General features: G+C 38.3%; 3 protein-coding genes across 3 annotated transcripts; 1 reads left to right on the top strand and 2 right to left on the bottom strand.

The window, feature by feature from the left end:
• The first annotated feature begins 586 nt into the window (after positions 1 to 586).
• Positions 587 to 2,527, top strand: LOC114462980 (tubulin alpha chain-like). Its single transcript, XM_028446172.1, has 2 exons — positions 587 to 645; positions 1,882 to 2,527. Exons 1-2 carry the CDS (start codon positions 587 to 589, stop codon positions 2,525 to 2,527), a joined length of 705 nt encoding a protein of 234 aa, XP_028301973.1.
• Positions 2,528 to 3,661: 1,134 nt separating this feature from the next.
• Positions 3,662 to 7,117, bottom strand: ssu72 (SSU72 homolog, RNA polymerase II CTD phosphatase). The gene is made up of 5 exons (XM_028448124.1): positions 6,857 to 7,117; positions 6,008 to 6,151; positions 4,796 to 4,935; positions 4,594 to 4,712; positions 3,662 to 4,470 (listed from the first exon to the last, which is right to left on the bottom strand). Exons 1-5 carry the CDS (start codon positions 6,934 to 6,936, stop codon positions 4,369 to 4,371), a joined length of 585 nt encoding a protein of 194 aa, XP_028303925.1. The 5' UTR covers positions 6,937 to 7,117; the 3' UTR covers positions 3,662 to 4,368.
• A 3,914-nt stretch (positions 7,118 to 11,031) lies between these two features.
• fndc10 (fibronectin type III domain containing 10) lies at positions 11,032 to 12,404 on the bottom strand. The gene has a single exon (XM_028447543.1). The coding sequence runs from the start codon at positions 12,034 to 12,036 to the stop codon at positions 11,170 to 11,172; it is 867 nt and encodes a 288-aa protein (XP_028303344.1). The 5' UTR covers positions 12,037 to 12,404; the 3' UTR covers positions 11,032 to 11,169.
• Positions 12,405 to 14,703: the final 2,299 nt, after the last annotated feature.

Raw genomic sequence — 14,703 nt, forward strand, 5'->3', positions numbered from 1 at the left:
CTGATCAGTCTGGTCCCATTTGTAGTTTTTATGTATACAGCTCCGATAATTAATTGTTTCCAATAATTCATAAAAAAAAAGAATCAACTCTTCCCCGCCCTTTCCATTTCCTTACCTGAGTCTCTCCTCCCTGTTCCCACCACCTCACCCCCTCACCTTAGGTTGTAACACTGCCCTCTCTTTTTATATCCTCCCTGACATGACATCTGACCTAACCCTGAGCATCGGAGAAGAAAAATAAACAATGGCAAGATTTTATGTGCATCTGCTGCAGTCTCTCTCTCTCTCTCTCTCTCTCTCTTTTAAAAGAAATGTATTTATTACCTCCGCCAACACTTGAAAAGTTGTGGCAGAGGTCTACGCTTTCTGAGTGCTTTTCTAGTTTATTATAATTTAACAAATGATTAGATTTGGCAACAAACAAATTAGCAAATGGCTAACTGATTAAGTGGTGCCAGGATCCTGATATATTTACTCTCTGCAGTGTGAGTGTATTTCTATCCAGGTAGGCCAAGCTGGAGCCCAGATTGGCAATGGATGCTGGGAACTTTTCTGTCTGCAGCATGGGATTCAGCCAGATGGACAGATGGCTTCAGATAAGACAACTGAAAACGACTCCTTCTGCACCTTCTTCAATGAGACTGGGTCAGGGAAACATGTCCCCAGAGCCATTTATGTTGACCTGGAGCCTACTGTCATTGGTCGGTAATCGTTACATCATCATTGATTCTTAATTATATCAGAACTATGCAGGGTTGGGGTCACTTATAATTGTAATTAATAATTAATTACAATTATGGCATAATTAACTTTTTTAATAAATTCACTTTCATTACGTTATGTATTTAGGGCTCAGTAACTGTGATTGTCATTGAACTTTAGTAATTGAGAACGTAATTGCAATTTACTTTCGACGGATAAATAATAATTGTAATTGAATTGTTATTGGAAAAAATGCTGGTATTTAAATTGTAATTAACCCAAACCCTGGAACTATGACTAATAATTTAACAAAACTGTGACTATAGCCAGAATACATTTTATACTGGGAAAAGGAATTACTCTATATTACCAAATAATAAGAAATCAATCATCAAGAACTCAGCTCACTGGTTTAACATCATTTAAATGGGATTGTGTATTCACTCATATGCTATCTTCTGTCACTGAACATCAGGAAAAATCAAAACAGAGCCAATTAGAACTTCAATGTTATGTTTTTTTTTTTTTTTTAAAGTTTAGATTATTGTAAATTGTGTATTTTATTAGATTATTTTGAAACTACAAAATCTTTTTGCCTTGAGTTTCCCCATAGATGAAGTGCGAACAGGAACGTACCGTCAGCTGTTTCACCCAGACCAGCTCATCACAGGAAAAGAGGATGCTGCCAACAACTATGCCCAAGGACACTACACCCTTGGGGCAAATATCATCGATCTTGTTCTGGATAGGACTCATAAAATGGTCTGACTAAAAAAAATAAAAAATTGCAGGAAATAAAACCTAATGTTAGCTAATAAGGATTTTGATTGCTTTTTTGTACTTTATTTTTACAGGCAGATCAGTGCAATGGCCTGCAGGGATTTCTCATCTTTCACTCCTTTGGTGGAGGCACTGGCTCTGGTTTTACCTCCTTGCTGATGGAGAGGCTCTCTGTTGAATATGGTTAAAAAGTCCAAGCTTGAGTTTGCCGTCTACCCAGCACCCCAGCTTTCAACTGCTGGAGTTGAGCCTTACAACTCCATCCTGAACACCCACACCACCTTGGAGCACTCGGACTGCGCCTTCATGGTGGACAACGAGGCCCTCTACGACATATGCAGCAGGAATCTAGGTATCAACCACCCTTCATACTTAAATATCAACCGTCTCATAATCCAGATCGTCTCATCAATCACGGCCTCGCTTCGATGGGCCTCTGAATGTTGATCTTACCGAGTTTCAGACCAACTTGGTGCCTTACCCTCGTATCCACTTCCCTCTGGACACTTACGCCCCATTCGTCACTGCTGAGAAAGCCTACCATGACCAGCTGTCTGTGTCTGAAATCACCAACGCCTGCTTTGAGCCAGCCAATCAGATGGTGAAGTGTGATCCTCGCCATGGTAAATACATGGCCTGCTGTCTGCTGTATCGAGGTGACGTGGTGCCAAAAGATGTCAACTCTGCTATCGCAGCCATCAAGACCAACCGCTCCATCCAGTTTGTGGACTGGTGCCCCACAGGCTTCAAGGTAGGCACCAACTACCAGCCTCTCACTGTGGTTCCTGGAGGAGACTTGGCCAAAGTGCAGAGGACCGTTTGCATGCTGACCAACACCACCACCATCACTGAGGCCTGGGCCAGACTTGACTACAAGTTTGACCTCATGTACGCCAAGAGAGCTTTTGTCCACTGGTACGTAGGAGAGGGAATGGAGGAGGGAGAGTTCTCAGAGGCTAAAGAGGACATGGCTGCCCTGGAGAAAGATTACGAAGAAATTGACACCGACAGTGTGGAAGATGAGGGTGAAGGAGAAGAATTCTGAAGGACTTGATGTAACTGCTTGTTCTTAAAGTTTGTCATTAGTGCAGCGTTTGCTGCAACTGTTTTCTCTGCAGTGATATGAACTAATAAAAGTTCTGGCATTCAAATGAGTTTGTAATCATTTACAGCGTCCTCTGGTGGCTACTCCAGTAATTGTCCTTATTTTAAATATTTACAATGGCAAAACACAATACTTCATAATTTAGTAAATTCTGGATTAAAATTAGGTTTAATGATTTAAAAACAAATTATTACCGTGAGTTCAAGTTTCTCATACTCTAAATGGTTTCCATTTTCTTGCAGCTGTCTTTATAGCAGCAAATGAAACCAGTATTGAAAGTTGAAGCTACCAGGACTTAATTCTGAGAATTATGACAAACTACAGTTGGGCGATATGGAACAAAACTACGTATAGCAATATTTTTTTTCTCAAAATGGTGATCTACGATATAACTCGATAATTGTAATTCAAATAAAGTCAAACCAGAAAGACAATTCTGGGTTAAATTTGCTGATGGAAAATGCCACACAGGTTCATTTATTACCAATTGCTACACAATATGTGCCACTTTTAGCTTTTTCTCCTCTAAACAACAGCACCTGTGAGTAAATGGTTTTGTAGTGTGGCTTGTTTAGGGGAAGGTCTGGGTTAAAATGCACTCAGAAATCCATCTAACTGTGCTTTTGAAGTTGTTCTGAGTAACAGCAAATGCAACAGCTCCTAAAACAAGTAATTTGATACAAAATAAGCTATAAAATAAAAAATATACATTTTCTATATCACAAAAATAGAAAACTTGATACGTCTCCCAGCCCTACGACAAACAACCACTGCCCATAAATAGCCCAGATATTACTCCGTCTTAAGACATGTATAGATATCAGTGTATCTGGTATTTTCCTTCCCCAGTCCATGTGCCTAGGATTAAACTGGTCTTTGTGGTAAGAGGAAGTAAAATGTTTCATTATAATCAACTTTAGAAATTATTCAGGTTGGATGTATTAATATTGAGGTCTATTATTGCATCTGAAGTGGGAAATGTCACTGTTATCTTGTAAATGATGACGATCTTTAGCTGAAGAGTCTGTTTGAAAACAGCCACACCTTAATACAAACAGTAAAACAAGACGGTTACTTAGAGATCTTTCAGTCTTTAGTAAATTCATATATACATACAGAAAAATCAGGCACTCTGAGCTGAGCTTACAATTTGTAAATAATTACAATTAATTAACTCTTTCATGTTTACAAAAAGAAAAACCAAAGCATACTATGATACCATGGAAAAAAACAGCATATCAGAGTTTAAATATGAAGAAGTAGAATATACTGAAAGAAAAACTTTGCAACTGCAAAGTTTGCTTATTCACTATATAGGCCATCCTCGTAAACTTAATGGTAACTGACCTACAATGCATGATTGCACAAAAACAAAAGTTTAAAAAAAATGATTTAATCAAACCTCTGTGGAAAAACATGTCCACTTTCCAATCTTAAGAATTATAAGCTCAACAGAATCAGAACTAGAAAGAATTGGAGAAATAAACATGCTGTGTTGAAGCTATTGGCTGTGTTTGTTAGAGCTCTTCTTGAACACAAAACGAGTGAGTGAGTTTACTGTGAGCTTAGCAGAGGGATCCTGATGTGACAGAATAAAGGCAGAGTGAGTTACAAGCATGTCCAACAGCAGCTACTGTTCCTGACCACGGGGACAGTGCCGGCACTCAAAACAGCGTGCGCTTACTGTGTCTGACTGAGCAGTAAGATGCTTGGGTGTCCATATGGTACGGTTTGATTGCCATTAATTCTGTCTGTGTTTATTGCAATTTCCCCAGCACTTGTCAATAGAAGCAGACAGTGTGAAGGAAAGGCCTGTTGCTTTTGTCCTCAAACTCCTGGATAAGTTCGTCCATTTCATTCTCCATGTCGTCGCTGTGCTGGATCTGCAGGATGATTTAAAACAGTCTGCACTTAATCATAGCTTCATAAAAATATAATGAATGACCTTTTACATTGTAAAGGATTGCTGACTTTTATAATGTCTGAAAAAAATGTGGAAGACTCACACATTGACAAAGCTCACAGATGAGAAAGGCACCCAGCGTGGCTTCTTCATGGTTATCCTGAATGTCTACATTTATTACATGAACAGGCTGTAGAGTTTCCTGCTCTCTTGAACTTAAATCTGTAAAAAATAACAAATATTAGATGAGATTGTATAAAGTGACAATAGTGGATGGATTGTAATTGCATTGAGTATCACCTCACCTTCAAGCACCTGATCATAAACTCTCTCTTCACAGGTGATGACCAAGTCAAACCTATCTTTGCAGTTCTGAAAGCGCTCAGGCTTTGACTTGATGCGCTTGTTACGCTCCAGCATGTGTAGGATACCATTCTGTGTGTATCTGAACAGTGGGGGAGGTTAAGGAATACAGCAGGAGACACCAGCACATTTAAAAATGAAATAAACTCATTTCACTGTTGAAGAACAGTGTTTTGGTCTCATTTGTACAACTTGTAGAGTTCCCCTATTATTAGAGACACACTGCACCCTAGTGGTGGAGAGCAGTCATTGAATAACATGCAATCTGCTGACTACTGCTGGTACCTGAAGGCCTCTCTCTGAGCAACTTTTTTTTTTCTTTCAAACAAACACCATCTTTATATAAAACAACCCAAACCAAAGAGGGCTGCTACACATTCACAACTGATTGGGATTAATAAATACACTTAAAAAGATACAGCAGCAAAAATTCTACATGCATTTGCTAAAACCAAATGAATACATTTTGGCTCAAATAAATGCTAATAGAAATGCATACCTTTGTTTTTAGGTTATTAAAACAATGAAAATTCAGTAATTTTTCACTGTGTTTATTTACTAATAAAAATGCAAGCATTTGTACATTTTTCTTTACTTGTACACATTTGAAAAGTTGTCTTTACACAATATATATACAAAAAAAACCCAACTGTCCTATACTTACCATTTGCCAGGACTTTTATAAAGAAAAGTAAGCTATTAATCAGAGTAATAACTGACAGCCCAGGCTTACTTCTTAACAGAATTATTCTATAGATTTGTCTTTCATTACCTGAGACGTTTACCAATAACAGATTAATATGGGTGATTACAAAACAAAAAAGGAATTAAGCTGCAGAGAAACCCATGCTGGGAGATAATAAACACCGTCAGGCTGCTTTGCCAAAACCTTATAAAAAGCAATCAAGTGTACTAGTTATTGTACACGCGCTTCCAGCTGTGATTTCTGTAAATATAAGCAAACATCTGTAACATCTAGAGTCCTTACATGTGATTCCCCCATTTTGTTAGGCTGTTGCAGCATCAATAAGATCTCCAAAAAAACATGATTATCTGATTAGGACACACAAGGCAAAGGACCATGTTGGCTAAGCTGACTTCAAGTATGTGGATTTGTCTGAGGAATAGAGGAGGGCGAGTGCAAACTGGGATACAGTTCCTTGTCCTTTCGGACCAAATCGCTGTACATCTGTTCATATGTTGTTCTGAAGTCGTACACATTTGGCTTATCCGGGGCAGGACCAGGAAGCTTCACGTGTGTCCCAGTCCCAAAAGAGCGGACATCAAATCCTCGTTTGCTGGGAAGAAAAGAAGAGTACATCATTAGAACACATTCACAAATGCAAAATGACATGTGAGGCAAAAACATCATGAGCAAAATGATTAAACCAAATCTAATCTGGCATTTTAGTATTAAATTAAACTCAAGTCACAATCATTTTTTTTTTTTAATCTCAGTTGACCACTTTAATCTTATTAAAAATGTATTGTACCATAGCCAAATGACAGAACCATTTCTCAACTTAAATACAATAAAAGTTGTAAAATTCGTGAGGTGAGATTTATAGCCTGGGCTGAATGAGATCAAGTTAGCAGGTCAGGATTTAATCAGATGACAAGCTCTCAGCCCCCACTGTTGCACAGCTGCAGTCCCTCTTTCCAACAATTTCCTGTGGGGGCGCTGTTGTGTCAACATGTGGGGGAAACTACCACAAAACCATATATAAAATAATTGTCCAACCACCACATCTGTGTATTGTGGATGCACAGTGTTGAAAAACTATCAACACAAGCCTATCTGTAGTGTTTTTTTTGTTGTTGCTAGTTTTCAGTTCCGTTGTGACGCTCGGATGTGGATCCATTGTTTAACTGCGTAGAGGCCCCGCGGACCGGTGGTCTTATGACACGGCTGGAAACCGGTTCGGAACACTGGACACAGACTCGACTCTCTCCGTGGTACTCGTTCAGTCCGTTCACCCGTCTTCCCAGTGGCTCATCTTTACCTGAGGAAATTGTGAGCTTCCATACTGCGGTTCTGGTTGCTCGAGCACACGACCGCCACACGAAGCGGGTGGCTCGGCATTGCGACTCTCCGGATGAAACTAACCGACCTATAAATGCGAGGCAGTCTCTGGTAAGTTAAAAACAAACTGTTAACTAAACCTAAATACAAATAAATATGACTTTAACCGTTTTCACTATGATATTTCCGCGTCTGCTCCCTATGAGGAAAGCAGATAAAATGGCGGACGACGGACGGGTGAACCCTCTTTTTTATTTATTGACGTCACTAAGGGGTGGGTTTTTCCGGTTACCAGGCCTGCGTCATGACGTCACCCAAAACGTTGCACTGTAAACAGTATTATTTCAAAATGTCGCCCAAATGTAGATCCTCTGTGCTCTTTTTGTCATCGTGTTAAAGAATCAATCACTCATGTGTTTTGGGACTGCTCACATACTCTCATATTCTGGAATGGCATATGTTTGTTTGTGAATTGGAAAGCTTAATGTGGACATACAATTAGAAAAAAATCCATTGTTGTAAACCTGATCTTAATATTGGCAAAATATCACACACTTCTCTAAATTCTCCAACCTAAATTCATTGTATTCCAATCACTTTTATCCTCATACATAATCACTTTAAAGCGCTGACCAAATAACTTTGTATTGAATTTGAACTGTAAATTTGTAAATTGTATATAGAATTATTTCTCTCTAATTATTTTTTATACCTATATGTTAATGGCTGATGTGAAAGCCGGTGTTTGTAAATTTTGTTAATGTTACCTATTGTAAATTGTTAATTGTATCAATACAAACTATATATAATATACTATAATTATATATATGTATATATACACTACTGGTCACTTTTTCCAGTTTTTTACTATAACTGATGCAGTTTATTGTGTCATTGCACTTTGAAATGAAAGCAAAGAACAAATAAGCAATTTGAGTTGAAAAAGAAATGATGGCATCCATGAACAACACTGTTCACCTGATGCTCATGAGGGTCTGGTACAAGCAGTGTGTTCCAACACTGCTTGTGTGAACACCTGTAGGAATTATTAGCACCAGCTAAGGGCCTATTTGTTTAATTTTGAAATGTACTTTAAACTCTGGCTGTTCAGTATTTACCTTTGTACAATTTCAAGCTATTCATTGGACTTGCACGACTTGAATTGTAACAGGAAAAATTAGGGTGTTCTAAAGCGTTTGACCGTCAGTCTGTGAAAGGTGCTATATAAATAAATAGTATATATATATATATATATATATATATATATATATATATATATATATATATATATATATATAATGTTTATTTATATAGCACCTTTCACAGACTGATTATGAATAAAGTTAAATAAACATCATATGAAATGCAATCATGCCAAATATTAATCAATCTTTTGATGTTTAAAAGGATGTTAATATGTCACTCTATTCTAACTAAATTCATTGATTGACAATTTTTCCTTTTTCATGTTTTCTGTATTTTGTGAACCCACTTTTCTACCCTACTCATAGTTATATTAGACCAAATTCAATATGTTGCTTAGGTTTTAGGTATATCTGTTGGTCTTCTTAACTAATCTAACATAATAGAGCAAATGTTTGTCATCTATACTTAACATGAGAGCATTAATAAACTTTGGAATCAAAGGTCCTGTGTCAAAATAGAAAAAAATACAGCACATTTTTTCAGAGTAAGAAATTAATCAAGAGTGTTTTTGACATAGAAGCTTGAGATTGACTTCAATATCTAATATGAGTTAAATAAGGTTAATTGTGTGTACATGGGGTGCTCAAGTGAATGTGTGTGTGTGTTAGCGTGATGCACTGTATTGGACCGGCTATAGCTAAAGGTGTGGCTGTCTTTGCCTCTTGAATTAGCTGCGGTGCCCTCAAGACTATCAGACCCTGAACAGGAGAAGTTAGACAGAGACCAGATTCATCAAAATTAATGCTTCTTTATTCACAAAAAGCAGAAGAAAAGGCATCATAACTAAAGATGCATGGCACAGTATTTGGATTTTACACACTAGGTATATTGCCTTTTTTAGAAAACCAAACATATACAAACATAAGAGCAAAACCACATGTGACGGGGTGATAAATGCAATTTAGTGAAGTTGTTTCCCTTGATTCTTTAGGGACAAATTCACAACTGAACTTTAAGTAACTACAGTCTAAATTATATTTATTGCTGTACAAATCTTCTGCATTCAGATGACCTTGGTGACCTATACACTACACAGTCAACTTTTGTTTTATTATAAATTGTTTAGTGTCCAATTTTCAAACACAAAAAAATTCAGACAAACTGACAAACACTCGTGTTTTTGGGGCACATAACATTAAAATCCAAGACCCCACACAGTCCACAGAGTTGTCTTACATCAAACCATATAATACGTCGTTTCAAAGCAGTCGTTACCACATAACAGTTGAAGAAATCTGGCTTCAGAAAAAGCAATTTGTGAGTGAACATGTCAATTACATGTTGCAATGATTTTTGGTTTAGTGCACCCTGGCAGAGGTTTACAAGGCAGTGCAATGGTAGATTGTGCTTCAGTTTGATCGTGTTATGGATGACTATATGCAATTGAAGATGAACTTAAAAATGTAAAAGTAAGGTCATGTAAAAAATAAATTGTGCCAAACACAAGGCCAGGGTTAGGTTTGGCTTAAAGGGTGACTTAACGAGGGAATAGAGGTGGGTGATATATCGAGACTCAAGATATATTGAGTTTTCTATATTGGGGATATAGAAAATTACAAAATCGCCTCAATCGATTGCTTGAAATACTTGTTTTAGGAGTTGCTGCGTTCACTACTTCTGAGAACAGCATGAAAAGCACAGTTTGATGGATTGCTGAGTGTGTTCTAACACATACCTTCCCCTAAACAAGCCACACTCACTCACATGTGCTGTCCCTTAGAGCAGTGTTTCCCGACTTTTTCTGTCTCATGTACCCCGTGAGTCCTTTCTTGAAAATGTCAACCTGTACGTTTAACGCACTAAATATACATTTTGTGCATTACAAATATTGTATATCAGAGAATATATTTACCTCAATTTTTAGTAATGTGCATAACGTGTTAGTAACAATTTAGTAGGATATTAAGGCCACAATATTGTTTATTTCATTAATGCCGTTTATTGTCAACGGGTGTAAAAGATGTTGGATGAGCATGTACAGTGTCTGAAATAGGCTTAAAAATGACTCAGCATGTTGGAAATAGATTCATCAATGTTTCCAAGAGTACCCCCTGCAATGTGTTCAAGTACCCCTAGGAGTACACATACCCATAGTTGGGAACCACTGCCTTAAAGGATAACAAGTGTTTGTTAGTAAATGTGCCTATGTGGCATTTTGCATTCGCAAATTTAACCCAGAATTGTCTTTCTGGTCAGACTTCATTTGAAATAAAATTATCGAGATTTCTATTCTATATCGCCATTTTGAGAATAAATATCGAGATGAGTTTTGGTCAATATCGCCCAACCCTACTAGGGAAGTAAAGGTTATAGTTTTATTTGTTAATGTGTTACTGATTGTGCCATGCAGGCTGATATTGCTTTAATTTTAATGTCAAACTATAGGGCTGCACAATTATTGCCAAATTGATAACCACGATTATTTTGATGAATTTTGTAATCACGATTATATTATCATGTGACGAAAAATCTGTGTTTTTATTGCACTACTTTTAAACAAACAATGTGTGTACAGTTTACAGTGAAAAATGATGCTTCAAATAAGAATTATACTGGAAAAAAACCCCCAATAATTTAAAAAGGTCCAAAGGTTAACTGAATAAATACACTATTACAGAGTGCAAAGCCCATATTTCTAATGTAAATATTACCGACGGTCAGGTAAATTTAATCGTGTTAACCAAAATCTCGATTACAATTAAAATGTGATTAATTGGACAGCCCTATGTCAAACGTCATCAATTTTAAAATGAACAGGCTTATATAAAAGTCTAGAATCCCTGACCAAAATACAAATCCTATTTAAAATGTATTTTATTCATATTACTATTAGTTGACAAAGAGTTTTTTTGTAAGCGTAAATCTTCAGAACCCCCCCCCCAAAAAAAAAAAAAACCACAATGATGAATTATCATACAATATGATCAACTAAACATTTGAAAGAAAGGATTAAATTATTATTGAAGATGGATTATTATCTTATATTTTTCCTAAAATAAACACATTATTGGGTGATTGTCCTGTGATTTCTTTGGAGATGATGTTGGTCTGTGATGGACTGACATCCTGACGTGTGTCAGCTGTGCATCAGTGGCGGGAGTGCGTGCGGTAGGAGTGCGCGTGCGTGTGCTGCGTGGCTGGACTCATGATGTTTTCCGTGATGTACGCCACCAGCAAACAGATGATGACCAGCATCACGCAGATCGCTCCTCCCACGGTCGTCATGGCGATAACGATGTCCCGCATCCCTGAAGGAGGCAGTGTGAATTGCACGCAGTCCCGCTGCTCGGTCCTCCGGTCCAGGGAGCGCAAGCAGAAGCGGTAGGGGAAGTTCTGGTGCAGCTCGACCAGAAGGAAGTCCCTGCAGCCCGACCCCAGCTGGACCCCGGCGCACTCGAACTGGGTGTAGCTACCGTTCCACCAGCAGCTCAGCTCGAAGCCTCTGCGTCGGTGACGCTGGCCGGCAGCTCTGTGTTCCCTCTGGGTGGTGGAGTTGGGCCCTGGTCCGGGGGTGCTCCACTGTAACAACACGCTGCCATTGGTCAGAATGTTCGCCACCAGATTCCCAGCAGAAGCCACAGTCCTACAGTCTCCCATGTGGCACCTGAACCCAAACACGGTGTGTCGAAAGCACAGCTGGCCCCCGATGCCCCCCTCAATCACCCGGTAGGCACACACCGGTGAGACCCCTGTCTCTAAGCCCCAGACCCGGTCAGACCCAGTGGGAGGTGTCCCACTGCTATTGGAGGAGAGCTCCAATGATGGCCTACTTTCATGACGGGAGCTGGTGTTGATATGTCTGAGCAAGTTCTTGTTCATCCCCACATTATTCCCGTCTGAGGACGATGATGATGATGATGATGATGATGAATGGTGAGAACCAGCAACCTGCGTTAATGTGCAGAGCAGCAGCGCAGATAAGGCGAGCAGAGGCGGTCTCCTTTGGGGTTTCATCTCCTCTCCAACCGCAATGATTTCCTCTCACAGCTGCTGCCCACACTGAGGGCCGGTGTCCGCCATACGGTCGGCTTTAGTTTAGTGTCCTTCCAAGGACGAGTCCCTGTCCCCATGAAGCTGCGAGTCCACCCGCCTGCTCCCAGCCCGGTGCGCAGGCATCAAGGACCAGACCCGAGCCGAACCGCATGCACTCAGATCTGATCCGCAGAAAAGTTACTCACTCATTCCTCATACCATCAGATTAGACCTCAGTCTTCCTGTCTGTCTGACGTAGAATGCTTTGAAGGACCACGGTGTTAGCGTGCACGTGGGCAGGGAGCGCGCCCGAGCTCAAGAAGGTGGGAGCGCGCACGGTGCAGCTTCCAGCTGGCATCACACCCCCCCACAAACTGAACCAGCAATCCTTTTATCATTCAACCATTTCCCCCTACAATATAAATAATAGATACATACTGTATACATGGGGTGCCGATGTAAAAACTCGGTCACTTTTTCATAGCCAACATATTTTGAACATCACTTTTCTCATATTTCGCAAATTTTTCTTTCATTTGAGATAGAAACTCATGTAAAACAGCATGTTCTCTTTCATTGTTAAAATGTGTACACATGAAAAATAAATGTAAATGTAAATATTACATCTAAATGTAAATTAAATGCTAAAATAATGTCTAAATTTTAAATGTTGCAGTCGGTAGTGTGGGCGGGGCCTCGTGATCGACAGGCGCTGATCTGCCCACTTTGCATAATTTCTAAGCATAGCTTTACACTTGGCGACCGCTTTAACATTTAGATTTACATTTAACATTAATATTTCACTTTTACATTTAGATTTAACATTTACATTTAGATGTATTTTTCTTGTTTCCACATTTTTAACAATGATATATAATGTGTTTTACATGAATTTGTCTCAAATGAAAGAAAAATTAGCTAAATGTGTGGAAAGTGAGCTAAATGTTCAAAATATGTCGGCTATGAAACAGTGGCCGAGTTTTTACATTTGACACCCCATAAATATAATCTTATTTTTTTCCAACAGGTTTTGGATAATGGACTTTGTCATTTACACAATTGACAATTTAAATGTTTAATTCATTTTAGGCCTATTCAAAATAGCAGATTCCATTAACCTTCTCTATCAAGTTTTAGTTTTTGACATACATTTAGAAATTTAAAGCCTTTTTAAATTTTTGTGAAATTAAATTTAAATTTTCAACAGTGATGGGCAACTTTGTTCACAGTGGGGGCCACAAAATGTGATTCTCTCATCCGAAAGCTGATATAGGATTATGATTTCAGCATTTAGAAAAAGGACCATCCGGGAAAAATAATCCAGGGAACAATAGAGGGATTTGTTTTGTATATTTCTAGTGTTTGTAATATTGTAATCTATATATATCTCTTGTGTTGCTAGTTTTTGTGCTTGTTTTGTGTTAGTGGAGCCAGTATGTTCATTTTTTTTGCTCATTTTGCATGTTTTTGAAGTGATTGTGTGTATTTCTGTTGTTGCTTTGTATGTTTGTATGTCATTTTGTGTATGTAGTCAATTTGTGTTTTGAAGTAATTTTTGTTTTTATTTGGTTTATTTTTCTTCTCTTTTTGATTATATTTGTAACCGATTTGTGAGTTTTGGAGTGAATTTTGTGTAAATGTTGTTTTCCTATATGTTTTTGAGTCATTTTGTGTATTTTTGTGCGTTTACTTTGTGGGCGCACAAAATTAAGTCAGAAATGGACAACTGGTGATCTGAGGGCCGCATGTGGCCCTTAAGTCACCAGATGCCTATTTCTGATTGTCAGTATCTTCACTATAAACAACATATTTGATTACAGTTATGTAAATAAAGAGATAGAGATATAAGAGTTGGTCATATATTACTGACACAACATTTATTTGATTGTTAACACTGACTGAAAATGCACAAGTCTTCTATATAATATATATACATATTCATGGTATAGTTAGTAGTAGTACTAAATTGATCATATTACACATAGGTCCCATATCATGCTATTTTTCACCCATCTCCATTTGTTCTAAGAACCCCAAAAACATAGTATTTGAGGTTTATTTTCCCAAACTCATCTGTTTTTCATAGTTTTAGCCTCTGAAAAGTCACTGTCTTCTGAGCAACTTTATACAAACAGGTTGCCTACTTATGCATATTCATGAGTGGGCGTGTCTATAGACGGGACACTGACTTCCTCAGAACACAATACTCCAGTTTTAAAGTCTTTACACTGGCTCCCAGTCAGCCTCAGAATAGACTTTAAAGTTCTGCTGCTGGTGTATAACTGTGTGAATGGGTTTGGTCCAGAATACATCAGTGAGATGTTAGTCAGGTATGAACCCAGCAGGTCTCTCAGAGCTATGGACACAGGTCAGATAGTGGAGCCCAGAGCGCACAGTAAACATGGTGATGCTGCTTTTAGTTGTTATGCTGCCAAGAAGTGGAACAAACTGCCAGCAGAGCTGAAGTCAGCATCAAATGTGAACATTTTTAAATCAAAGTTAAAGGCACGTTTTTCTCTACTGCGTATGATTGACAGGGATATTTATGGTCATGTTGTTGATGGAATGTGTTGGATGATTTTACTGATGATTTTAAATGTTCTTATTGATTTTAAGCTGTTGAATGTTTTATCATGCAAAGCACATTGA

Source organism: Gouania willdenowi, chromosome 5, assembly GCF_900634775.1.
Source record: "Gouania willdenowi chromosome 5, fGouWil2.1, whole genome shotgun sequence".
In the NCBI taxonomy this organism is placed as follows: Eukaryota; Metazoa; Chordata; class Actinopteri; order Blenniiformes; family Gobiesocidae; genus Gouania; species Gouania willdenowi.